The sequence below is a fragment of the Pristis pectinata genome, chromosome 4 (assembly GCF_009764475.1).
Source record: "Pristis pectinata isolate sPriPec2 chromosome 4, sPriPec2.1.pri, whole genome shotgun sequence".
Classification (NCBI taxonomy): domain Eukaryota; kingdom Metazoa; phylum Chordata; class Chondrichthyes; order Rhinopristiformes; family Pristidae; genus Pristis; species Pristis pectinata.
Window position 1 is genome coordinate 2,727,126 of NC_067408.1, and position 26,712 is coordinate 2,753,837.

General features: G+C 48.8%; 1 protein-coding gene and 1 long non-coding RNA gene across 2 annotated transcripts in view; both read right to left on the bottom strand.

The window, feature by feature from the left end:
- LOC127569315 (uncharacterized) overlaps window positions 1–26,712 on the bottom strand; it is a 152,387-nt gene that overhangs the window by 66,746 nt on the left and 58,929 nt on the right. The gene's annotated exons all lie outside the window — the stretch shown is intronic.
- The window catches only part of LOC127569313 (platelet-derived growth factor receptor beta-like), a 90,823-nt gene that overhangs the window by 41,907 nt on the left and 22,204 nt on the right, over window positions 1–26,712 (bottom strand). The window contains 4 exon segments of the mRNA XM_052013831.1: window positions 4,752–4,879; window positions 6,627–6,893; window positions 8,351–8,608; window positions 11,433–11,491. Coding sequence (XP_051869791.1) covers window positions 4,752–4,879; window positions 6,627–6,893; window positions 8,351–8,608; window positions 11,433–11,466 — 687 coding nt within the window. The 5' untranslated portion in view covers window positions 11,467–11,491.

The window sequence follows — 26,712 nt, forward strand, 5'->3', positions numbered from 1 at the left end:
TGTCAGAGATCGTGCAACATAGGAGGAGGCCATTTGGCCCGTTAAGTCCATTCTGGTTATCAGTGCAACCCTTTTCACTCACATCTCTCTCACACGTACATCAACTCCCCCCAACACCACCAACTACACATATTTGGGATGTGAGAGGGAACTGGAGCACCCGAGGGAAACCCACGCAGTCACAGGGAGAACGTGCAAACTCCACACAGACAGCGCCGGAGGTCGGGATCGAACCCGGGTCTCTGGAGCTGCGATGCAGCGGCACTCCCCGCTGCGCCACTGCTGTGTAACAATAAATTGAGGTGAAAAACACTCTGATGCTGGAGGAACTCAGCAGGCCAGGCAGCATCCGTGGAGAAAAGCAGGCGGTCAACGTTTCGGGTCAGGACCCTCCTTCAGGACTGAAGATAGGAAAAGGGGAAGCCCGATATATAGGAGGGAAAAGCAGAGCAGTGATAGGTGGACAAAAGAGGGGAGGCGGGATGGGCACAGGGTGGTGATAGGTAGATGCAGGTAAGAGATAGTGATGGGCAGGTGCGGGGGGGGGAGGAGAGAGCAGATCCACCGGGGGATGGGTCACAGGTAAGGAGAGAGAGTAAAAAAAAAGAGGCTAGGAAAGAGAAGGAGAGAAGCATGGTGGGTGGGGGGGGGGGGGGTTGTGGGGAAGGGGTAGGTGGGGATTACCTAAAGTGGGAGAATTCAATATTCATGCCGTTAGGCTGCAAGGTTCCAGGACGGAAACTGAGGTGCTGTTCCTCCAGTTTGCGCTTGGAATTCTCCCGGCAGTGGAGGAAGCCGAGGACTGACATATCAGTGATGGTGTGGGAGGGGGAGCTGACGTGACCGGCAACGGGGAGATGCAGGTCGCGGTTACAGGTGTTCTGCAAAACAGTCACCTCGTCTGCGTTTGGTCTCACCAATGTAGAGGAGGCCACACTTGGTGCACCGACTGCAGTAGATGCCTCACCTGGAAGGGTTGTTCAACTCCCTGGATGGTGGTGAGGGAGGAGGTGCAGGGGCAGCTGTTACACCTCCTACGGTTACAGGGGAGAGTGCCTGAGCAGGGAGGGATGAGCAGCCCAGGTAGTCATGGAGAGAACCGAACGGAAATGTTTTCCTCGCTCTCCAGGATACACTCCAGCCCCTGCAGTGTCCACCGGTCCCAGAAGAGCCGGTGGACATCATGACCTGCCTCTCCAGGGACACCAGATATCATAGAGTCACATACAGCACGGAAACAGGCCCTTCAGCCCAACTGGTTCATGCCGACCAAGAGGCTCAGAAGGACCCCTCGACAACCCGCTGCCAGGACTTGTGAATTGGATCTCCTGTATGATAAAGGTGGACTCTTGATTGCTCAATCTACCTCGTCATGGCCCTTGCACCTTGTCGACCTGCACTGCACCCTCTCTGTAACTGCAACATGATACTCTGCATTCTATATTCCTTTTTACTACCTCGATGTACTTATGGGGGAGTGGCTTTGCTGATAAGGGACAGTATCACAGCTGTAGAAAGGGAGGATGTCCTGGAGGGATCGTACACTCAGTGTACACGTCAGTGTGGGTGGCAGTCAGAAAAGGAAGGGAACGATCACCCTATTGGGAGTATTCTACAGACCCCCCAATAGCAGCAGAGACACTGAGGAGCAGATCGGGAGGCAGATTTTTGAGAAGTGCAAAAATAACAGGGTTGTTGTTGTCAGTGATTTCAACTTCCCTAATATTGATTGGCACCTCCTTAGTGTCAAGGGGACAGATGGGGCAGAGTTTGTTCGGTGTATACAGAAAGGATTCCTGACACAGTATGTGGACAGGCCGACTAGAGGAGAGGCCATACTGGACATGGTACTAGGCAATGAGCCTGATCAGGTTTCAGATCTCTCGGTGGGAGAGCATCTTGGAGATAGTGACCATAACTCCTTGACTTTTACCACAGCCTTGGAGAGGGATAGGAGCAGACGATATGGGAAAGTATCTAACTGGGGGAGGGGGAATTATTGTGCTATTAGGCAGGAATGGGAGTGTAAATTGGGAACAGATGTTCTTGGGGAAATGCAGAGCGGAAATGTGGAGGTTGTTTAAGGAATGCTTGCATGGAGCTCTGGATAGGTTTGTCCCATTGAGGCAGGGTAAGGATGGTAGAGTGAAGGAACTGTGGTTGACGCGAGACATAGAATATCTTGTCAAGAGGAAGAAAGAAGCTTACTTAAGGTTTAGAAAACATGGATCAGACAGGGCCCTGGAGAGTTACAAGGTAGCCAGAAGGGAACTTAAGAATGGACTTAGAAGAGCTAGAAGGGGGGATGAGAAGTCCTTAGTGAGTAGGATCAAGGAAAACCCCAAGGCGTTCTACACGTATGTGCAGAATAAGAGGATGACTAGAGTGAGGGTAGGATCGATCAGGGATATAAGAGGAAATATGTGCCTGGAGTCAGAAGAGGTAGGGGAGGTCCTTAATGAATACTTTGTTTCAGTGTTCACCAGAGAGAGAGGGACCTTGTGAAAGACCAGCAGGTTTTACATCAATGGTGGGCAAATTACTGGAGAAGATTCTTAGAGACAGGATTTCTGGGCATTTGGAGAAGCATAGGCTGATTAGGGACTGTCAGCATGGCTTTGTGAGGGGCAGGTCGTGCCTCATGAGCCTGATTGAATTCTTTGAGGATGTGACAAAGCACATTGATGAAGGTCAAGCAGTAGGTACGGTGTACATGGATTTTAGTAAGGCATTTGATAAGATTCCTCATGGAAGGCTGATTCGGAAAGTCAGGAGGAAAGGGATCCAGGGAAACTTGGATGTGTGGATTCAGAATTGACTCGCCCATAGAAGACAGAGGGTGGTGGTAGATGGAGCGTATTCTGCCTGGAGGTCAGTGAACAGTGGTGTTCCGCAGGGATCTGTTCTGGGACCCCTGCTCTTTGTGATTTTTATAAATGACTTGGATGAGGATGTGGAAGGGTGGGTTAGTAAGTTTGCTGATGATACAAAGGTTGGTGGTGTTGTGGATAGTGTAGAAGGTTGCTGAAGATTTCAACAGGATATTGATAGGATGCAGACCTGGGCTGAGAAGTGGCAGATGGAGTTCAACCCAGATAAGTGTGTAGTGATACACTTCGGGAAATCGAATTTGAAGGCAGAATACAAGGTTAATGGCAGGACTCTTAGCAGTGTGGAGGAACAGAGGGATCTTGGGGTCCAGGTCCATAGACCCCTCAAGGTTGCCACGCAGGTTGATAGGGTTGTTAAGAAGGCGTATGTTGTGTTGGCCTTCATTAGTCAGAGTATTGAGTTCAAGAGGCGCGAGGTGATGTTGCAGCTCTATAGATCTCTGGTTAGACCACACTTGGAGTATTGTGTCCAGTTCTGGTCGCCTCATTATGGGAAGGATGTGGAAGCTTTAGAGAGGGTGCAGAGGAGTTTTAACAGGATGCTGCCTGGATTGGAGAACATGTCTTATGAGGATAGGTTGAGTGAGCTCGGGCTTTTCTCTTTGGAGAGAAGGAGGATGAGAGGTGACTTGATAGAGGTGCACAAGATGATAAGAGGTATAGATCGAGTGGACAGTCAGAGACTTTTTCCCAGGGCGACAATGGCTAACACGAGGGGACATAATTTTAAGGTGATTGGAGGAAGATAGAAGGGGGATGTCAGGGGTAAGTTTTTTTTATACACTGCCGGCAGAGGTTGTGGGGGCAGATACATTAGGGACACTTAGACACATGAATGATAGAGAAATGGAGGGCTATGTGGGAGGGAAGGATTAGATAGATCTTAGAGCTGGATAAAATGTCGGCACAACATCATGGGCCGAAGGGCCTGTACTGTGCTGTAATGTCTATGTTCTATGTTCTATGTTATGTACAGAATGATTTGTCTGGATGGTAGGCAAACAAAAGCCTTTCACTGTATCTCGGCACAGAATCAGGTTCAGGTTTATTATCGCTGACATATATCGTGAAATTTGTTGTTTTGCGGCAGCAGTACAGTGCAAGACATAAAATTATTATAAGTGGGCCGAAGGGCCTGTATTGTGCTGTAATGTTCTATGTTCTATGTTATCAAAAATTAAATACATAGTGCAAAAGAGCAATAACGAGGCAGTGTTCATGGGTTCATGGACCGTTCAGAAATCTGATGGAGGAGGGGAAGAAGCTGTTCCTGAATCGTTGAGTGTGGGCCTTCAGGCTCCTGTACCTCTTGCCCGATGGTAGTAACTAGAAGCGGGCGTGTCCTGGGTGGTGAGGGTCCTTAACACGTGACAATGATAAACATTAACCAAGAGCTTACCTGGAGGAACTCATGGCGGCCTCCATTAATAACCCTGTAGGAAAGCACTTGGAGCAGTCCTGTCCAGCACCCTAGCAGGGTGGTGACCTTCAACTCCAGCTCCTGCTAAGTTTGCCAGCCAGACTTCCCCAGTGGGGCTCAGGTAGACTCCCAGATAGAGGAGGTGTGTGGTGCTCCACGTAAACGCTCTCACCTCTCCCAGCAATGGGCCCCTGTCCTCTCCCAGCCCCAGGGTGGACGGCGGAGGATTATAGCTAGTATTGTAGCTAGCGCTTGCTGAAACAATCAATGCCTCACAGGGAGCAAGTGTGGCAACAATGACCCACTGACCATTTCACCCAGCCCTTTGGATTTACAAGGCTTTGCTTAATGGAAATGTTTCCAAGAACACAGCCCTTCCATAAATCAAGGAATGGCTGTAGATTTTCGTGCCTGGGTCTTTGAACATCCAGCACACTCACCTCTGCCCTTGGGAAAGACCAGTTGAAGTCCAGCAACTCGATATTTGCAGAGCAGGTGATGCTGAACGACTCTCCCTTCTTCACTAACGTTCTTGAGGCATGAAGTTTAATCTCAAGGCTTTCAGAAACTGCAATGTGGAAACAGCATCATTAAATTCTGCTCATCTTTAGAGTGCAGGCAACTGTGGCGCAGTGGGTAGAGCCGCTGCCTCACAGCTCCAGGCATCCGGGTTCGATCCCGACCTCCGGTGCTGTCTGTGTGGAGTTTACGTGTCCCCTCCATCACCATTTATAGAACAGGGACAATTTACAGCGGCCAATTAACCCACTGACTCACTCATTTTTGGGATGTGGGAGGAAACCGGAGCGCCTGGGGGAAACCCACGCAGTCAAACATGCAAACTCCACACAGACAGCGGCGGAGGTCAGGATTGAACCTGGGGCACTGGAGCTATGAGGCAGCGGCTGTGTCATTGTACAGACCGAAAAATATGGGGTTTTAACATGTATCTGAGAGGAGGAGGAGTGAGTGAGAGGGAGCGAGTGAGAGAGTGAGTGAGAGAGAGAGGATGAGAGAAGGAGAATGAGAGAGAGAGCGAGAGAGATTGAGAGAGGGAGAGAACGAGAGAGAGGAGTTGGGGGAGAGAATTGGAGCCACGCCATCTGAAGTCACCATCCAGTGGGAAGTGGACGTGGGAAGCGGGAGGTGGGAAGCGGGAGGTGGGAGGCGGGAGGTGGGAGGCGGGAGGTGGGAGGCGGGAGGTGGGAGGCGGGAACGAGGTGGGAAGTGAGAGGTGGGAAGCGGGAGGTGGGAACGAGGTGGGAAGTGAGAGGTGGGAAGCGGGAGGTGGGAAGGAGGTGGGAAGCGGGAGGTGGGAAATAGGAGGTGGGAAGTGGGAGGTGGGAAGCGAGCTGTGAGATGTGAGAGGTGGGAAGTGGAGGTGTGCGGAGATCTCTTGTTGAGCTGGGTCACGGGGGGAGGGGGGCGGTGGAGATCAGGGAAGGACCTGGAGTACAAAGCTGAGGCAATGCTGGAGTGGGGGTTGGGGTGGATCAGCGAGGTGTGGGGCAAGGTGTGGAGGGTGTTGCCCACTTGGACATGGGCAGTAGAAGTATGGCGGGGGGCTTAAACCTACAGAGGGAAGGCAGGAGACCCCACGAGAACTGAAATGGACTTTGCTTTTTTTTGTTCTAATTATGTTTTCTTGTAAAAATTGTGTATAATTTATGTTTAATTTATGTTTTTTTTTCCTGTGAATGCTGCTTATCTGATGCTCTGTGCCTGTAATGCTGCTTCAGGTAAGTTTTTCATTACACCTGTGCACACATGGACTTGTGCGTCTGACAATAAACTCGACTTTGACTGTGGACTCACTGACAGCATTCATGAATTGTCGAGGTATAGAAGGCTACAAGCCAAGTGCTGGAAGATAGGATTGTAAATACTAGAGCACATAGATTTAAGGTGAGAGGGGAAAATTTGAAGGAGATGTGCAGGGCAAGTGTTTTTACACAGAGAGTGGTGGGTGCCTGGAAAGGGCTGCCAGGGGTGGGGGTGGACGCAGATGCAATAGAGGGGTTTAAGAGGCTGTTAGACATATGAACGTGCAGGGAATGGAGGGATATGTCCATGTGCAGGCAGAAGAGATTTGGTTTAATTCAACATCTTGTTCAGCACAGACATCGTGGGCCGAAGGGCCTGTTCTTGTGCTGTACTGTTCTATGTTCTAATATGAAGGGTGCTCACTGGTCATTGCAGACATGATGGGCCGAATGGCCTGCTTCCCTGCTGTATAACTCTATGGACGAGTTGAGGGAAGGGCGGGGGGAGGGGGGATTTACATTGCCGGTCGTTGTTGAGGTGGGGGAGGTCACCTGCGATCGTCTCCACGAAGTATTCATCGGACTCCCGCTCCTCTCCTCTGAACTTGGCCTTGCACTTGTAGGTCCCATCCTCAAACTGGCCAAAGAACCCCTGCTTCTTGTCGTAGGGGGAGTCGACAACAGTGTCGGTCTCCATGTGGTAGAGGGTGACCTGGAGGTCGGGATTGGTCACCATGCACGGGATTGCAAAGTCCACGGACTCCTCCGCCATGATGAACATCTCCTGCTGGGTCTGAGGGCGGAACCATTCCTTGGGATCTGAAGGAGGAAACATTCCTGCTGCTTAGTCTTGATATTGGTTTATTATTGTCACTTGTACCGAGGTACAGTGAAAAACTTGTCTTACATACCTATCGTACAGGTCAATTCATTACACAGTGCAGTTACATTGGGTTAGTACAGAATGCATTGATGTAGTACAGGTAAAAACAATAACAGTACAGAGTAAAGTGTCACAGCTACAGAGAAAGTGCAGTGCAATAAGGTGCAAGGTCACAACAAGGTAGATCGTGAGGTCAGAGTCCATCTCATTGTATAAGGGAACTGTTCAATAGTCTTATCATAGTGGGGTAGAAGCTGTCCTTGAGCCTGATGGTACGTGCTCTCAGGCTCCTGTATCTTCTACCTGATGGAAGAGGGGAGAAGAGAGAATGACCCGGGTGGGTGGGGTCTTTGATTATGTTGGCTGCTTCACCAAGACAACGAGAGGTAAACACAGAGTCCATGGAGGGGAGACTGGTGTCCGTGATGCGCTGAGCTGTGTCCACAACTCTCTGCAGTTTCTTGAGGTCCCGGGCAGAGCAGTTGCTGTACCAAGCTGTGATGCATCCGGATAGGATGGTTTCTATGGTGCATCGATAAAGGTTGGTGAAAGTACAGGGCAGGGCTGCACAACCACCCTCAACTGTTTCCAGTGACCCAGGGGGTCAAACCCACACTCTCCCCACTCACTGGTCCCAGCAACTACAGCCTGAGGGACAAAGTAGCGAGGGGTTGGGGAGTGGGGAATTAGCCCACCCTCCTGCTCCTGGACCCTCCCTCTGATCCAGGATGGGGTCTTATGGAGTGTCTTAGAGGAGGAAAGAGGGAGAGTGGGGGAGGGAGAGAGAGAGGGGGAGGGAAAGAGGAAGGAAGAGGGAGGGAGAGAGACGGGGGGGGAAGAGAGAGAGAGAGAGAGAGAGAGAGAGAGAGAGAGAGAGAGAGAGAGAGAGAGAGGAGAGAGAGAGACCGTCCCATTTGCCTGCATTTGGCCCATGTCCCTCTAAACCTTTCCTATCCATGTACCTGTCCAAATGTCTTTTATGCCGTAATAGTGCCCACCTCTACCACTTCCTCTGGCAGCTCGTTCCACACACCCACCACCCTCTGCGTAAAGAAGTTGCCCCTCAGGTCCCTTTTAAATCTTGTGCCCTCTAGTGTTAGACTTCCCTACCCTGGGGAAACAGACCATGACCATCCACCTTATCTCTGCCCCTCACAATTTTATAAACCTCCATAAGGTCACCCCTCAGCCTCCTTCGCTCCAGGGAAAACAGTCCCAGCCTATCCAGCCTCTCCTTAAGCCCTCCGGTCCTGGTGACATCCTCGTGAACCCTTTCTGCACCATCCCCAGGTTAATCACATCCCTACAGCTCAGCGACCAGAACTGCACACAACATTCCAAATGCAGCTTAAACAACGAAGGCCAACAACAATGAAAGCAAGACCTTACTGACCTGGTACAAAGATGTAGACACTCAGTATCTCCGTCTTATTGGAGGAGCAGATGTATTCCCTGTTGTGGTAGCTGGCTGCATTGTAGATGTGCAGGAGGTGACCGTCAGTGTGGACATTCGCCACTTTGTCATAGAACCAGACAATGGGCCCACTGGAAGAGCAGTTCAGAGTAATGTTGGAGGAAGGTTCTAGAATGATCTCCTGAAACTCCAAGTGACTTCCAGAATGGTCAGCAAGTGAACATGTAAGCAGGAATCCTAAAGTCAACACACCAACATTAAGGAACGTTAGGGATATGATGGTCATACATCATGAGTAACTCAACCTCAGAGAACTGACACAATAAATGGCAGGGCCCTGGGGAGTGTTGTGGAACAGCGGGACCTCGGGGTGCAGGTACCTAGTTCCCTGAAAGTGACGACACAGGTAGACAGGGTGGTGAAGAAGACATTTGCCTTCATCAGTCGGGGCACTGAGTACCAGAACTGGGACGTCATGTTGCAACCGTACAAGTCGTTGGTGAGACCACACTTGGAGTGTTGTGCGCAGTTCTGGTCGCCCAGCTATAGGAAGGGTGTCATTAAGCTGGAAAGGGTGCGGGAAATATTCCCAAGGATGTTACTGGGACTGGAGGGCTTGAGTTATAAGGAGAGACTGGATAGGTTGGGGCTGTTTTCCCTGGAGCGAAGGAGGCTGAGGGGTGACCTGATAGAGGTTCATGAGGGGCATCGATAAGGTGGACGGTCACAGTATTTTTCCCAGGGTAGGGGAGTCTAAAACTAGAGGGCAGAGGTTTAAGGTGAGAGGGGATCTGAGGGGCAACTCTTTCACACAGAGGGTGGTGGGTACATGGAACGAGCTGCCAGAGGAAGTGGTAGAGGTGGGTACGATTACAATGTTTAAAAGACATTTGGATAGGTTCATGGATAGGAAAGGTTTAGAGAGATTTGGGTCAAATGCGAGGACATGGGACTAGCTCAAGTAGACAACATGGGCGGTATGGACAAGTTGGGCCTGTTTCTGTGCTGTATGAATCCATGACTCTAAAACAATCCCTGAGCTCTGAGTTCAAACCCAACCAGGGCAGCTGTGGGATTTAAATTCAGTCAATAATCAGGATGGTGATCACCACAAAGTGACCAGATTATTATAAAAACCCATCCAGTTCGCCCAGGGAAAGAAATCCACCACCTTTACTCAGTCTGGCTGGTCAATGTTGCTGATTGCGACTGGCCTTGCAAGTTGAAGATGACTTGGGGGGTCAATAAATGCTACCTATCCGGCAATGATCCATCCCAAACAAAATTAATTGTAAATACTGAAGGGTCTTCCACCTGAAATGTGGACTGTTTCACTTTCCACAGATGCTGCCCTGACCTGCTGAGATTTTCCAGCATTTTCTGTCTTTTTACTCAAAAAACTGCCAATGAAACAAAGGATCTGCCCAGTATCTTTGGATTCTTCATCAAGGGTCATATATAGGGAGCACTCCAAAAATTCCAGATTATCAGATTATCAAGCTAAATTTGACGTCATTATGGAGATGTCACCTAAAACATGTCTTAAAAGTTTGGAGAGGGAATTCAAGAACTTGGGGTCCAGGTAGATGAAGCAGGGATTCCAGTGCTGGAGCAGTAGGTGTTCAGGATTGAAGGGCCATGGAGTGGAGGTGATCGAGATACAGGGAGGCGAGAGGATGGGGGGGGGGGGGGGGGATTTGGAAAGTCGAAAGTCAAGGCACTGAGAGACTGGGAGTGGGTCTGGGTTTGAGGTGGGATACACGCGGTAGAACTTCAGATGAGCAACAAACGATGTGCTGGAGGAACTCAGCGGGTCGAGCAGCATCTGCGGGGCAAAAGAAATTGTCGACGTTTCGGGTGTATGGAAGGTGGTTGTTGTAACAGCTGGGACTGGAGGTGATGCTCTTTCAGTTCCAATCCATCATTAAATTGTCTTAAAATACAGATACACTAACCCTGTTATTCCAACTTCAGAGTAAAACCCAACCCAACATTGAAACGTGATCACCAGATCTGCCTCTGTTCAGAGAACAAAGCAGATTATCCCTAAACGTCAGGTTAGATGCTTAACTGAGGTCCTGTCTCCTGTGTGTGGGGCCAATCCCCCGACTACCATCACCCCCCTACTAGCAGCTTAAAAAGAGACAATTCAGCCGATTTTGCCTGTGATAGAATCCAAATAATCCCATCGGCGATATTATAGGATCATGGTCACTATTGGTAACACAATTTAATTACAGGACTCATTTAATTAAATGTTTAATTAGCCCAACTTCCTTGCTCTGGTTTGAACTTCTATTTCTGAATCCATGGGAAAAGTGTGACCAATATACTGCCGTATTGTGTGCAGTTCTGGTCACCCCATTACAGGAAGGATGTGGAGGCTTTGGAGGGGGTGCAGCAGAGGTTCACCAGGATGCTGCCTGGATTAGATGGTATGAACTATAAGGACACATTGGACAAACATGGGTTGTTTTCTCTGGAGCGACGGATGCTGAGGGTAGAGCTGATGGAAGTTTATAAAATTATGAGAGGCAGAGATAGGGTAGATAGTAGGAATCTTTTCCCCAGGGTAGAAATGCCAAGTATTAGAGGACATTCATTTAAGGTGAGAGGGGGCAAGTTTAAAGGAGATGTGCGAGGCAAATATTTACACAGAGAATGGTGGGTGCCAGGGGTGGGGGTGGAAGCAGATACGATAGTGGTGTTTAACGGGCTGTTAGACAGACACCTGAATATGCAGGGAATGGAGGGATACGGATCATATGCAGGCAGAAGGGATTTGGTCTAATTTGGCATCTTGTTTGGCACAGACATGGTGGGCTGAAGGGCTGTACTGTTCTATATTCTATATAGAACTATATACAGTATATCCCACAGCCAGGAGAAGGTCCTAGCAGACAAAGGCAACAGGGAGAGTAACCTTATGTAATCTACCACCCACCTGGATGTGACTTCTGAGCCCTGACCCAAGCCTGGTGTTGGCCACTTCCCTCCTGCCTCTCACACCCACATTGGTGCCAGATACCCAAAGACCATTCGTGCCCTATAAAGTACCTACCCGCCAGAAGAAGATCCCAGCGAACGGTGGACATCTTCAAGCCCAAGCAGGACAACGAGCTGCAGAGAGTCACAAGAACACAGCGTTAGTTTCCTGTTGTGGATGGCGGGATCAGAATCAGATTTATATCACTGACTTATATAACATGACATTTGTTGTTTTGCGGCAACAGTACAGTGCAAGACAATAAAAATTACTATAATTTACAAAATAAATAAACAGTGCAAAAGAGGAATAACGAGGCAGTGTTCATGGGTTCATGGACAATTCAGAAATCTGATGGCGGAGGGGAAGAAGCTGTTCCTGAATCGTTGAGTGTGGGTCTTCAGGCTCCTGTACCTCCTCCCCGATGGTAGTAACGTGAAGAGGGCGTGTCCCGGGTGGCGAGGGTCCTTAGTGATGGATGCCGCCTTCTTGAGGTGTCGCGTTCTTGAGGCACCTCCTCTTGAAGATGTCCTCGGTGGTGGGGAGGGTTGTGCCCGTGATGGAGCTGGCTGAGTCTACAACCCTCTGCAGTTGACCTGGGCAATTTTCAACTTCAATCAACATGAGGGGACTTTGCTCTGTGAGAGGAGAATGTTGAGACAGTTGCAGCATCCATCTTGTCACACAGGGGGAGAAATAACGGCAGGCTGCCTTTTCCAAGTGAGTTCCAATCCCGATCTTCCTTGTCCTCCTCCCTTTCCTGAGTCGGGGAGGGTACCTGAGAATCCCTGCAGGAGATTTTCCATTTCTACCCCCCGGTCTCCCTCTCTCCCTCCCTGCCCCAGTTATCACACGCAGGCTGCACTCAGCAGGTCATAATCAAACCTCTTCGTCAGAAGGTTATGAGATCAAACCTTAGTCCAGAGAGACTTGAGCACAAAGAATGGGCTGCAGTGATGGTGCAGTACTGTGGGAGTGCTGCCCTGTTGGAGAAACGGTGTTGGAATCCAAGCTTTTATTGTGTACAGTTTTGGTCACCCTGTTATAGGAAAGACGTCTTTAAGAGTCATAGTGTCACAGAGTTACACAGCAGGGAAACAGGCCCTTCGGCCCAACTGGTCCATGCAGACCAAGATGCCCTATCCAAGCTAGTCCATTTGCCAGTATTTGGCTCATAAATTTTTCCAATCCATGTACCCGTCCAACTGACTTTTAAAAGTTCTTACTTTACCTGCCTCAACCACTTCCTCTGGCAGCTCGTTCCACATAGATACCACCCTTTGTGTAAAAAAAGTTCCCCCTCAAGTTCTTATTAAATCTCTCCCCTCTCACTTTAAACCTGTGCCCTCTAGTTCTTGATTCCCCAACCCTGAGTAAAAGACCGAGGGCATTCACCCTATCTATGCCCCTCATGATTTTATACACCTGGAAAGAGTGCAGAAAAGATTTACGAGGATGTTGCCAGGACTTGAGGGCCTGGGTTACAGGGAGAGGATGGACAGGCTGGGACTTTATTCCTTGGAACGTAGGAGAATGAGGAGTGACTTTACAGAGGTGTGTAAAATCATGAGGGGCACAGAGGTGTGTAAAATCATAGGGACAGGCAGTCTTTTTCCCAGAAAAAGGGAACCAAAAACTCAAGGGCAAAGGTTTAAAAAAGGGACCCGATGAGCAACTTCACACAGAGGGTGGTCAGTATACAGAACGAGCTGCAGGGGGTGGTTGAGGCAGGGACCATAACAGTCTTATAGTCTATGTCTCAGCCAATGAAGGCAAGTATGCCATATGCCTTCTTCACTACCCCATTGACTTTCAGGGAACTATGCACTTGAACCCCAAGGTCTCTCTGTTCATTGACATTCCTTAGTGCTCTATCATTTACTGTATAAGTCCAACCCCTATTTGACTTCCCAAAATTCACCAATGCTCCACCCAACTGATCCATGTCCTGCTGTTGCCTTAGACATCCCTCCTCGCTGTCCAAAACAATTTTTGTGTCATCCACAAACTTACCGATCATACCTCCTTCATACCCAAGCCATAAATATGTACCACAAACAACAATGGTCCCAGCACCGATCCCTGCGGTACACCATTGGTCACAGAAGAACATCCTTCCACCACTACTCCCTGCCTCCTATCTCCAAGCCAATTTGGATCCAATTAGCCAACATGCTTTGGATCCCATGTACCCTAACCTTCTGGACCAGCCCACAATGCAGGACCTTGTCATATGCCTTAATAATGTCTATATAGACAAAGTCCACCACTCTGCCATCCTAAAAAAACTCAGTCAAATTAGTGAGACAGGATTTCCCCCACACAAAGCCATGCTGACTATCCCCGATCAGCTCCCACCTTTCCCAAATGTACATAAAGCCAATCCATTTGGATTTTCTCCAATAATTTCCCCACACTGTGTGAGGCCTGTAGATCCCCGCTGCCCTTCTAAAATAAAGGAACAACATTAATTATTCTCCAGTCTTTCGGCACTTCACCTGTGGCTAATAAAGTTGTAAAAGTCTCCCTCAGGTCCCTAGCTATCTCCTCCCTTGCTTCCCATAGTAACCTGGAATAGGTCTTATCCGGCCCTGGGAATTTATCAACACTTATGTGATCCCTGACATCTACCGCCTCCATCTTCTTATTACTGCTCCAGATTATCCACTTACCCCTCCCCGAACTCACTATTGGTGAATACAGACGAGAAGTACTCATCTAGGATCACGCCCACATCATCTGCCTTCGCACATAGATTGCCCCTTCGGTCCCTAAGAGAGCCCACTCTTTCCCTGGCTACTCTCTTGCTCCTGGGATGGAATGTCTTGGGATTCTCCTTAACCTTAGTCATCCCTTTTTGCCCTCCCAATTCCTTACTTAGAATTCTCTTCCACATGCTCTACATTCCTGAAGCGACCCCCCCCCCCCCATCCGTTACCCACACCTGCCGTACCCTAGCTTCTTTTTCCCGATCAAACCTTCAATATCTCATCAATGTGTGCGGGATCTTGCTATCTGCCAATGGGCTGCCGTGTTTCCAACCTCACAATACTCCCGACTCTTCCAAAAGAAAACATTCCGTCGGCTCTCAGGTGCTCAGGGACGTCCTGAAGTTGGGCAGGGCGCTATGGAAATGCACCTGACTTGTGTCTGGGGCTGGGGTTGGATTACCTCGGATGGTACGCCAGTCAACGCGACATGTATGCAGCCTTTCCTGGAGAATTCTCCCACAGCTGGAAAGCACCAGCTTCAGAGGAAATGCAGATTCCCGAAATTCCAGTGCTTCTGACTGTAACAACACACTCAGCATGTCGCAAAGGCTATTGGCAGCTAACTCCTGAACCCACATCCTCTCTCCTGCTTACTTCCCCTCTCGACAGATCTCCGCACCAGCGCAACCCATCACCGACCCCTCCCCCCCACCACTGCCTGTCACCTTCATAAGAAATGCAGCACCTCGAAACTTGTAAATGTCCGGTTGCCGCGACGGCCGCGGTGCTAGTTGGAGCTTTGAACCTCTCCCCTGTCTCCAACCACATGTCAAGGGAACAGCGATTAATTGTTTCCTGAGTTCCAGTGCCTATAACCTGATGACTGTTCTTTGATGAGTTGCAGAGGGAGCCCCCAAGTAAAAGGTCAAATTAGGTCTCTTTCATTCTGAAATAAGTGATGGTATTCACGAGCTTCCCTTCCTTTTACAGAAGGACAGAAGATAACATAATAAGATAAGATTTCTTTATTAGTCACATGTACATCGAAGCTCGCAGAGAAAAGTGCGTAGAGTGTTGTGGGGGCAGCCCGCAAGTGTCACCACTCTTCCGGCGCCAACACAGCACGCCCACAACTTCCCAACCCGTACGTCTTTGGAATGTGGGAGGAAACCGGAGCACCCGGAGGAAACCCACGCAGACACGGGGAGAACGTGCAAACTCCTTACAGACAGCGGCTGGAATTGAAGCCGGGTCACTGGCGCTGTAATAGCGTTACGCTAACCGCTACACTACTGTGCCTGCCAGAAGTAAAAGCAGGGGTCGACCACTTGGTTTCTTTGCCTGTTCTGTCATTCAACAAGATGTTTTACCTCAGCTCTGCTTTCTCAAACCCACGTCCCCAGGCATCAGTGATGGCCCCAGAGTCTGCAGAAGCTGGAATCTGGAACTCAGCGGGTCAAGCAGCATCTGCGGGGGCGGGAAAGGAAGTGTCGATGTTTGGGGTTGAGTCCCTGCATCAGGACTAAGAGTGGAGAGGGGTGGTGGCTGGTATAGAGAGGTGAGACAGGAGTCCCAAGTGATTGGTGGACTGGTACACTGTCCCCCAACTCCAACCCTGCTCCCCCCCCCCACCTGTCACTACCTCCCTGTCATCATACACCCCTCCTCAGTCCACCGATCACCTCAGACTCCTGTCTCACCCCTCCCCCTCTCCTCTTACAGAAGATACAAAAGCTTGACTGCATGAAAGTCAAAGTCAAGTTTATTGTCATCTGCACAAGTCCATGTGCAATGAAAAACTTACTTGCAGCAGCATCACAGGCACAAAGCATCAGATAAGCAGCATTCACAAGAAAAACATATTAAACATGAATTGTACACAATTTTTACAAGAAAGAACACAATTAGAACTAAAAAAAGTCCATTTTAGTGCATCAAAGTGGTCATAGTGTTGCTAAACTGTAGTGATTAGGGTTGTGCTGGTTGGTTCAAGAACCGAATGGTTGAAGGGAACCACCAGGCTCAAGGACAGCTTCTATCCCGCTGTTATCAGACTCTTGAACAGACCTCTCATATGCCAAAAGATGAACTCTTGATCTCCCAATCTACCTCGTAGTGGCCCTTGCACTTTATTTGTCTGCCTTCACTGCACTTTCTCTGTAACTGTAACACTATATTCTGCATTCTGTTTTCTTTTTACTGCCTTGATGTACTGATGTATGGAATGATCTGTCTGGATGGCACGCAGACAAAAGCTTTTCACTGTATCTCTGTGCATGTGACAATAACAACCAATTACCAATGAAGAGAAGTTGAGAACATGATCATAGATCAGTCCCACCATCCGGGCCGTGCCATCTTCTCACAGCTCCCATTGGGCAGGAGGTACAGAAGCCTGAAGTCCCACACCACCAGGTTCAGGAACAGCTACTTCCCTTGGTATTGGTATTGGTATTGGTTTATTATTGTCACTTGTACTGAGGTACAGTGAAAAACTTGTCTTGCATACCGATCGTACAGGTCGATTCATTACACAGTGCAGTTACATTGAGTTAGTACAAAGTGCATTGATGTAGTACAGGTAAAAACAATAACAGTACAGAGTAAAGTGTCACAGCTACAGAGAAAGTGCAGTGCAATAAGGTGCAAGGTCACAACAAGGTAGATCGTGAGGTCAGAGTCCATCTCATTGTATAAGGGAACCATTCAATAGTCTTATCACAGTGGGGTAGAAACTGTCCTTAAGTCTGGTGGTGATTCAACCATTTGGTTCTTGAACCAACCGGCACACCCCTAATCACTACAGTTTAGCAACACTATAATCACTTTACACTAAAATGGACCTTTTTTTTGTTCTAATTGTGTTCTTTCTTGTAAAAATTGTGTATAATTTATGTTGAACATATTTTTCTTGTGAATGCTGCTTATCTGATGCTCTGTGCCTGTGATGCTGCTGCAAGTAAGTTTTTCATTGCACCTGTGCACACATGGACTTGTGCATCTGACAATAAACTCGACTTTGAGATTCAAGAACAGCTTTTTCCCCACGGCTGTCGGACTCCTGAACCGACCACCTCTCTCACACCCCCTTCCCGGTGGTGCTGCCATGTTCTTGAACCCTTAATTCTACTTCTTCTGTTATTTTCACGTTAGCATTTCTTTGTGCACCACCTCAGACTGCACCACAATCTTTGCACCATTTTGTGCTCGTTGCTGTATTTATTATTACCGTGTACACTGTTTACTCTGTGAGCTTCATGTGATCAAGGAATATTACAGTAAACTGATCTGAATCTGAATCCAGCACTGCAGCACCACTTCAACACACCCCCATCCGTGAACGTGGAAGGTCGGCCTGGAGTTGGAAGTCCCTGGTGGAAGGGGGGACAGGGGTAGAGGGGGGAGGGCTGTGTGAAGGGACGGTCGAGGATCTCCTCTTCCCTTTGCTTGAGGAACAAGCCCCATCCTCTGTCGGTCTCATAAGCAGGTGAGGAATTGGTATAATTCCTCGGAGGTGCGACCGCTGTAATCCACCCTGCGCTGGGACATTGGACCGGCAGAGTTCAGTTCTCCCATCCAGATCCGAACACCATGTAGAAATAAGTTTCATGTATGGGCCATGAAGGACAAGACCATGCAGCCCATCGTAGCTGTGCCAGCCCCTTAATTAACCTCAGTCCTCTGCATTTCCCCAAATTCCTGCAAACTTTGCCTTTTCGGTATTTCCCCCCACACCACTTTGAAATCTCCTGTTGAATCTGCTCTCACCGCACCTTGAGGCCACACATCCCCGATCACAACAATACGCTGCGTAGAGATGTAGAAACATCCTCCTCCCCTCCCCTCTCGCTCCGTCTCCTCTGGTCACCGACACTTCTGCCACTGGGAACAGCTTCTCTTCATTCACTCCTCTAAAACCTCTCCTAGTTTGAAAGCCATGATTAAAACACTTAATCATTCTCTGGGGAGAACAGTCTCAGTCCTTCCATGATACTGAGTCATTGTTCAAAATTATCTTGGTAACTTTAAAAAAGACAAAAATGTATTCCGCATGAGGAGACGATTAAAAGGTTTAACAGTGGCTGGTTAGAAGATTAAACATCCCAAGAACCATCACAAGGATTCTGATACTGCTTAGTATCAGAGTAGGGAGATGTTTGGGGTGGGAACAGGAGGGTTGGTAACAGGAACAAGTACGGAAGCGCCAATGAATATTACTATACAGGATCTGGGAATACTCTTACAGAACATTACCTGAGCAGATTCAATGTGTGTGATGGGGGAGAGCGTCCGTGGGCTGTGGGAGGGGATTCAGTGGATGGGGAGAGTCGGTGATGGGGGAGAGCGTCCGTGGGCTGTGGGAGGGGATTCAGTGGGTGGGGAGAGTCGGTGATGGGGGAGAGCGTCCGTGGGCTGCGGGAGGGGATTCAGTGGGTGGGGATTCCATTGATTATGGTCCATGTCCCAGAGGATTCGCAGTATCTACACCCCATTGGGATAGAGATTCCCAGGTTTTCAGGACGGTGGCAGTCAGTAGGGTAGGGGATGAGTGTGGAGCAGGGAGGTAGGTGCTAAGGTTACTGCATCAGTGATTCAGAAGGCTGGATTATTTGTCTAGAGGTGTGGGGTGGCATGTGGCTCCAGAGTCCCAGAGTCACACAGCATGGAAACAGGCGCTTCGCCCAACTTTGTCAAGATGTCCATCCGAGCTCGTCCCATTTGCCCACATTTGGCCCATATCCCTCTAAACCTTTCCTATCCGTGTACCCGTCCAAGTGTGTTTTAAGTGTTGTAATTGTACCTGACTCAACCTCTGGCAGCTCGTTCCACATACCCACCACCCTCTGGGTGAAAAACCTGCCCCTCAGGTCCCCTTTAAATCTTTCCCCTCTCAACTTAAACCCATGCCCTCTAGTTTCAGACTCCCCTACCCTGGGGAAAAGACTGTAACCATCCACCCCATCTATGCCCCTCATGATTTTATAAACCTCCATAAGGTCACCCCTCAGCCTCCTCCGCTCCAGAGAAAACAGTCCTAGCCTACCCAGCCTCTCCTTAGAACTCAAGCCCTCCAGTCCCGGTAACATCCTGGTGAATCTTTTCTGCAACCTTTCCAGCTTAATGACATCCTTCCTATAGCAGGGTGACCAGAAGTGTACACAACACTCCAGGTGTGGTCTCACCAACACCTTGTACGGGTGTAACATGACGTGCCATCTCCTGTACTCAAGTGCGGTGACCAATGAAGGCCCGCGTGCCATACCCCATACATGCTATGTTGGCATTCATTTCGAGAAGTATAACGTATAAAGGTAAGGATGTGTTGATGAGGCTCTATGGGGCACTGGTGAGACCTCATCTGTGTGCAGTTTTGGGCCCCTTATCTTAGGATGTGCTGACGTTGGAGAGGGTTCAGAGAAGATTTATGAGGATGATTCCTGGAATGAAAGGGCTGACATATGATGAGTGTTTGTCGGCTCTTGGACTGTACTCACTGCAGTACAGAAGAATGAGAGGGGACCTCATAGAAACATTTCGAATGTTGAAAGGACTGGACAAAGTAGATGTGGCTAAGCTGTTTCCCTTGGTGGGTGAGTCCAGGACCAGAGGGCACAGTCTTAGAATTAGAGGGTACCCATTTAGAACAGAAATGAGGAGAAATTTCTTTAGCCAGAGGGTCATGGATTTATGGAATTCGTTGCCACGTACAGCTGTGGATGGGGGTGTTTAAGGAGGAGATTGATAGGTATCTAATTAGTCAGGGTATCAAGGGATATGGGGAAAGGCTGGGAATTAGGGCTAGATGGGAGAATAGTTTAGCCAATGGTGAGGTAGTGGAGCAGACTCGATGGGCCGAATGGTCTACTTCTGCTTCTTTGTCTTGTGATCTTGTGACCTTCTCCAGCACCCTGTGTTACCATGTTCAGGGAAATGCTGTGCCTGGTTCCTGAACCAGAGGAAATACAGTCCTGCAACACAGACACAGGCCCTTCAGCCCATCCTGGCCATGGCAACAATCAACCACTCACCTACACTAATCCCGTTCACCAGCACTTGGTCTGTACCTTCTCTGCCTTGGTGATTCAAGTGCTCATCCAGATACTTCTTCAATGTTGTGAGAGTCTCTGCCTCCACCACCCCCTCAGGCAGTGCGTTCCAGATTCCAACCCCACCTCTGGGTGAAAAGAATGTTTCCTCAGATCCTTGTAACGTCTGTAGATTAATTGTTTAGTAGATTTGAACACTGATTAGATTCTCCCTGGCATAAGCATGAGAAACCATGTAGCTTCTGTGATTTTACATTGTTCATAGGTTTAAACAGCGCGGAAGCAGGCCATTCGGCCCAACTAGTTCACACTGACCGGTGGGCACCCACCCATATTAATACCATCTTCCAGCACCTGACCCATCGCGTGCTTAGGTGGTGCAACTGCTCGTCTAGACACTTAAACGCTGTCAGTGACTCTGCTTCCACTGCGCTCTCAGGCCGTGTGTTCCAGGTACTCACCGCTCTCTGGGTGAGGAAGGTTCCCCTCTAAACCTCTTCCCCCTTACCCTCAATCTGTGTCCTTTTGTTTTATCTACCCCTGATATGGGGAAAAGTTTCCTGCAGTCTGCCCTATCTATACCCCTCAATCACGTCCCCTTTTAACCCCCTCTGCTCCCGGGAGAACGGAGTGGTTCTCCACTCTCCCCGTGCATTGGTTCTGAATGTTTAGTGTTAAAACTCCTCTCTGCTGCCCTGCTAACGTGACCAGACAACACTGACACCCATATGTACCCTGCTTCTGCTGAAGCAACATTTACAATTGGCAAAGATCCCATCAAACATCCGAAACATTTCCTGAGTACACTGACCTTCTCCTGCCAAACAGATGAGTGAAAATAAAACATAGGAAAAAGTAGGGGATGTGTTTACGAAGAGGGAGAGTGGGAGAGATGTTGACACAGACCCTCTGTGGAACTGCAAGCACATAAATAGTCCGTGCTTAATGAATCGGCAGTGCCTGGGAATTCAAATCCTTGCAGAGATGTGGGAGAGATCTTACTTCTGAAAGAAAGCAGCTGGTCTAGACACCAAGAAGTCAACGAATTCCTTATAAAAAAGGGAAAATTACATAAAATTAGCTGCAAGGGATTTGCAATGAAATGATTCCATTGGGGGCACTGGGAGGTCATTCAGTGAGGTAGAGGTTGAATGTGGAGCGGACAGTTAGGTGCTAACGTTACTGCATCAGTGATCCAGAAGGCTGGATTATTTGTCTTGAGCCGTGAGTTTGAATCTCACCGGAGAAACTGAGGAATTTAAATCCAATCTATTATCCAGTAAGCGGAGTCATGGATAGAGATACAGCACAGGAACAGGCCCTTATCCCAGTGAGTCCCTGCCGAGCATCCACTCCCCTCAGATTCTACCCCTCACCTACACGCTAGGGGCAATTTACAGCGGCCAATTAACCTTCCACCCCGCATGGTTTTGCGATGTGGGAGGAAACTGGAGCACCCGGGGGAAACCCACGTGGTCACAGGGAGAGCGTGCAAACTCCACACAGACAGTGCCGGAGGTCGGGATTGAACCTGGGTCAGTAATGGTGACCATTGTTTGATATAAGCACCCAAACTGATTTACTCAGGTCCTAATGGCAAGGAAGTCGGCTGTTCTTGTCTGGTCTGGCTTCTGAAACGGTGCAGCCAAATACTGCAAAAGGATAGTAAGGGACAAAATTGGTCCTCTTGAAGGTCAACATGGTCATCTATGCATGGAGCCAAAAGAGATGGGGGAGATCTTAAATAAATTTTTTGCATCTATGCTTTCAAGAGACAGAGACAGAGTCTATAGAACTGAGGAAAAAAGAGCAGTGAGGTCATGGACTGTATCCGGATTAGAGAAGAGGAGATGCCGGCTGTCTTGAGGTGAATTAGGGTGGATAAATCCCCAGGGCCTGACGAGGTGTCCCCTCGGACCTTGTGAGATGTTGGTTCAATTGTAACATTTAAGAGGGGTTTGGGTAGGTACATGGATGGGAGGGGTTTGGAGGGATATGGTCTGGGTGCAGGTAGGTAGGACTAGGCAGAAGATCAGGCCAGCATGGACTAGATGGGCCAAAGGGCCTGCTTCTGTGCTGTAGTGCTCTATATGACTTGGTTCGGGGCAGTTAGAGAAGTGATAGATTTTGGAGATGGATGGGGATATGGCATGCTTGCCTTCATCGGGCAGGGCAGAGAATACAACAGTTGGGACATCGTGTTGCAACTTTACAAACCACTGATTAGACTGCACTTGGAGCACTGTGTGCAGTTCTGGTCAGCACACTGTAGGAAGGATGTGGTTGCGCTGGAGAGAGTGTGGAGGATATTCACCAGGGTGTTGCCTGGATTGGAGGACTTTCGTCATGGGGAGAGATTGGACAGGCTGGTCTTGTTGTTCCTGGAGCGAAGGAGGCTGAGGGACCTGACAGGGGTGTATACAATTATGAGAAGCATAGCTACGGTAGAGAGCCAGTTTCCCAGGGTAGGGGCATCAAAAACAAGAGGGCAGAAGTTTAATGTGAGAGGAACGAGTTTTAAAGGGGATCTGAGGGGTAAGTCTTTTACACAGAGAGTGGTTGGTATCTGGAACGTGCTGCCAGAGGAGGGGGTGGAATCAGGTACAATCACCACGTTTAAGAGTCACTTAGACAGACACTTCAATAGACAAGGTATAGAAGGATACGGACCTAATGCGGGCAAATGGGATTGGTGCAGATGGGCACAAAGGTCGGCATGGACTTCATGGGCCGAAGGGCCTGTTTCTGTGCTGTACAACTCTGTGACTCACCACTGCTCGAGAAAGATCTATTTAGTTCCACGTTTTATCTTCTGTCCAATAACCAACTTTTAATCCACGTCAGTATATTAACCAGAATTCCATGTTCTCTCCTCGTTGACCAAATTCCTGTGTTGGACCTTAACAAAAACCTTCTGAAACTCCAAACACACCATGTCCACTGGTTCCCCCAGTCTATTCCACCAGGCCCATCTTCAAAGGTTAGTCAAACTTAATTTCTCCTCCATAAACCCAGATATCCATCACTGATTTATCACTGCGACAGAGGGCATTTTAGGGGCTTATAACGCAATGATCTTACAGGAAAACTCAAGGTAAAATTGCAGCTGTATAGGTCCCTGGTCAGACCCCACTTGGAGTACTGTGCTCAGTTCTGGTCACCTCACTACAGGAAGGATGTGAAAGCCATAGGAAGGGTGCAGAGGAGATTTACAAGGATGCTGCCTGGAATGCGGAGCATGCCTTATGAAAGCAGGTTGAGGGAACTTGGCCTTTTCTCCTTGGAGTGACGGAGGACGAGGGGGGACCTGATAGAGGTGTATAAGATGATGAAAGGCATTGAGCGTGTGGATAGTCAGAGACTTTTTCCCAGGGCTGAAATGGTGGCCAGAAGAGGACATAGGTTTAAGGTGCTGGGGAGTAGGTGCAGGGGAGATGTCAGGGGTAAGTTTTTCACTCAGAGAGTGGTGAGTGCGTGGAATGGGCTGCCGGCAATGGTGGTGGAGGCGGATACGATAGGGTCTTTTAAGAGACTTTTGGATAGGTACATGGCGCTTAGAAAAAAACAGAGGGCTATGGGTAAGCCTAGTAATTTCTAAGGTAGGGACATTTTCGGCACAGCTTTGTGGGCCGAAGGGCCTGAATTGTGCTGTGGGTTTTCTATGTTTCTATGAAAACTCAAGAAAATAACAGGAGTAGGCCACTCGGCCCCTCAAACCTGCCCTGCCATTCAATGTGATCATAGCTGATCTATGCTGGCCTCAACCCCTCTTCTGTGCCAGTTTCTCGCAGCCCTCAATTCCCCGATCTTTCAAATATTTGTCTACTTCCTCTTTAAGGGACCATCAATGATTCAACCTCCACAACCCTCTGGGGTAAAGAATTCCAGAGATTCTCCGGCTTCTCTGAACAGAAATCCCTGTGCATCAATTTTTAAATGACCACCTCTTCATCTCGAAACTATGTCCTCTTATTCCAAACACTCCCACTGGTGGAAATGGGTTTAAAAGGCCTTAATCAGTTATTTACACGGCAGTTACAGTTCTTAAGATTACATAATGACCTCGGTGATTCACCATAATTAGAGGACACATTGCTTGCAAATGGATTCCAGTCAGTCTAGCTCTGAATAAAGAGCAGATTACTTCCTGTGCCCCCACAATACTTCTCCACTACATTGAGATGAATCGAGGACACCAAAGTTCTGTTACCTTCACATTATTATTCAGAATTTCTCGTACAGATAGGGGCCATTGGCGTTTCTGATCTACACTGCTCTCTTCCCCTGTCAATATCCCCATCTCCTCCTCTCCCTCTGCTTATCCAACTTCTCCTTAAGCCCCTCTCCGTCGTCCACCCTGTGGGAGTGAGTTCAAACCCTTCCCGCTCTCTGGGGAAGGAGATTTCCCTTGAATTTCCTGTGACTGTCCAATATTAGAACCATAGAACACTACAGCACAGAAGACAGGCCATTCGGGCCTTCTAGTCTGTGCTGAAACTTTATTCCGCTAGTCCCAATGACCTGAACCCAGTTCGTAACCTTCCAGACCTCTCCCCTCCATGTATCTATCCAATTTATTCTTAAAACTTAAGAGCCTGCATTTACGACGTCAGATGGCAGCTCGTTCCACACTCCCACCACTCTCTGAGTGAAGAAGTTCCCCCTAATGTTCCCCCTAAACTTTTCCCCTTTCACCCTAAAGCCTTGTCCTCTCGTACTTATCTCTCCTAATCTAGGTGGAAAGAGCCTACTCGCATTTACTCTGTCTATACCCCTCATAATTTTGTAAACCTCTATCAAATCTCCCCTCATTATTCTACGCTCCAAGGAATAAAGTCCTATTGATGGTTCTTGGTTAGAACATAGAACATTGAACAGTACAGCACAGGAACAGGCCCTTCGGCCCACAATGTTGTGCCAACCTAGTAATTAAACGTATCCCATCTGCCTACACAAAGTCCATATCCCTCCATTCCCTGCATATCTAAGAGCCTCTTAATCACCTCTATCGTATCTGCCTCCACCACCAGCCCTGGCAGCACATTCCAGGCGCCCACCACTCTCTGTGTAAAAAGCTTGCCCCACACATCTCCTTTGAACTTTCCCCCTCTGGTATTGGACACAATACCATGTATAGTTCCACCCCTTCATCAAGTCCTTTATAGCCTTGAGTTTATAACCTCGGTTGCTCTCCCCTCTTCTCTTTTCCGTGGGGAGTATCCTTGGAGAGATCTCCTCAGGGTTTGATGGGAAGGCTGACGATAGAAGTACCTCAGAGAACAGTAGCTTGGCTGCTGTTCTGGCCCCAACAGGACCCACCTCCTGAGTTCAGTTCAGATCAGGTTGGGTGAATGTTGCAATATGGGCCTGGTTCAAAATGTCCTCCGTAAGACCATAAGACATAGGAGCAGAATTAGACCATTCGACCCATCGAGTCTGCTCCGCCATTCGATCATGGCTGATTTATTTTTCCCTCTCAACCCCATTCTCCTGCCTTCTCCCTGTAACCTTTGACGCCCTCACTAATCAAGAACCTATCAACCTCCGCTTTAAATATACCCAATGACTTGGCCTTCACAGCCATCTGTGGTAACGGATTCCACAGATTCACCACCCTCTGGCTGAAGAAATTCCTCCTCATCTCAGTTCTAAAGGGACGTCCTTCTATTCTGAGGCTGTGCCCTCTGGTCCTAGACTCTCCCGCTGATGGAAACATCCTCTCCACGTCCAGGCCTTTCAATATTCGGTAGATTTCAATGAGATCCCCCCTCATCCTTCTGAACTCCAGTGAGTACAGGCCCAGAGCCATCAAACGCTCCTACGTTAACCCTTTTATTCCTGGGATCATTCCTGTAAACCTCCTCTGGAACTTCTCCAATGCCAGCACATCCTTCCTTAGATATGGGGCCCAACACTGCTCCAGGTCAGGGTGATGTGCTTGATGGTTAGCATGGTCTCAGTGGGGTGAAGTGTGTGATGTGATGTACTACTCCATAGCATCAGCCGATTGGACTTGTGGGACTCCCTCCCTTGAGACTCCAATGGATCCTTTCAAAACTGTGACCAAGGGACTTTCATTATCCAAGGGCATCAACTACTACAACAACAATGTTGCTTCTTCTCCTCAGGCAACCGCTCGGGATCGAGGGTGACTTGCTTCCACTCCGGTTTTGTGGGAACCTCAGGGTCCTCCGCTAATGAGGCAGGAGGTGAGGGAAGGGGAGGGCCGGCGGGTTACACAGGATGTTCTGACGCATGGATTCGAGGTTCTCAATCCCAGCCCAGATGCTCCGTCTGGGCCAGAGATTCCCAGGAGGCAGTGGGAATGTTGCACTTCTTGAAAGAAGCTTTGAGCGCATCCTTGAACGTCTCTCTGCAGTCTAGGAATCTCTTCCAATGATAGAGGTCAGAATAGAACACAGAACAGTACAGCACAGGAACAGGCCCTTCGGCTCAAAATGTCTGTGCTGAACATGATGCAAAATTAAACTAAATCTCTTCAGCCTGCACATGGTCCACATCCCTCCACTCCCCGCATATGTGTCTAACAGCCTCTTAACACCACTACTGTATCTGCCTCCACCACCACCCCTGGCA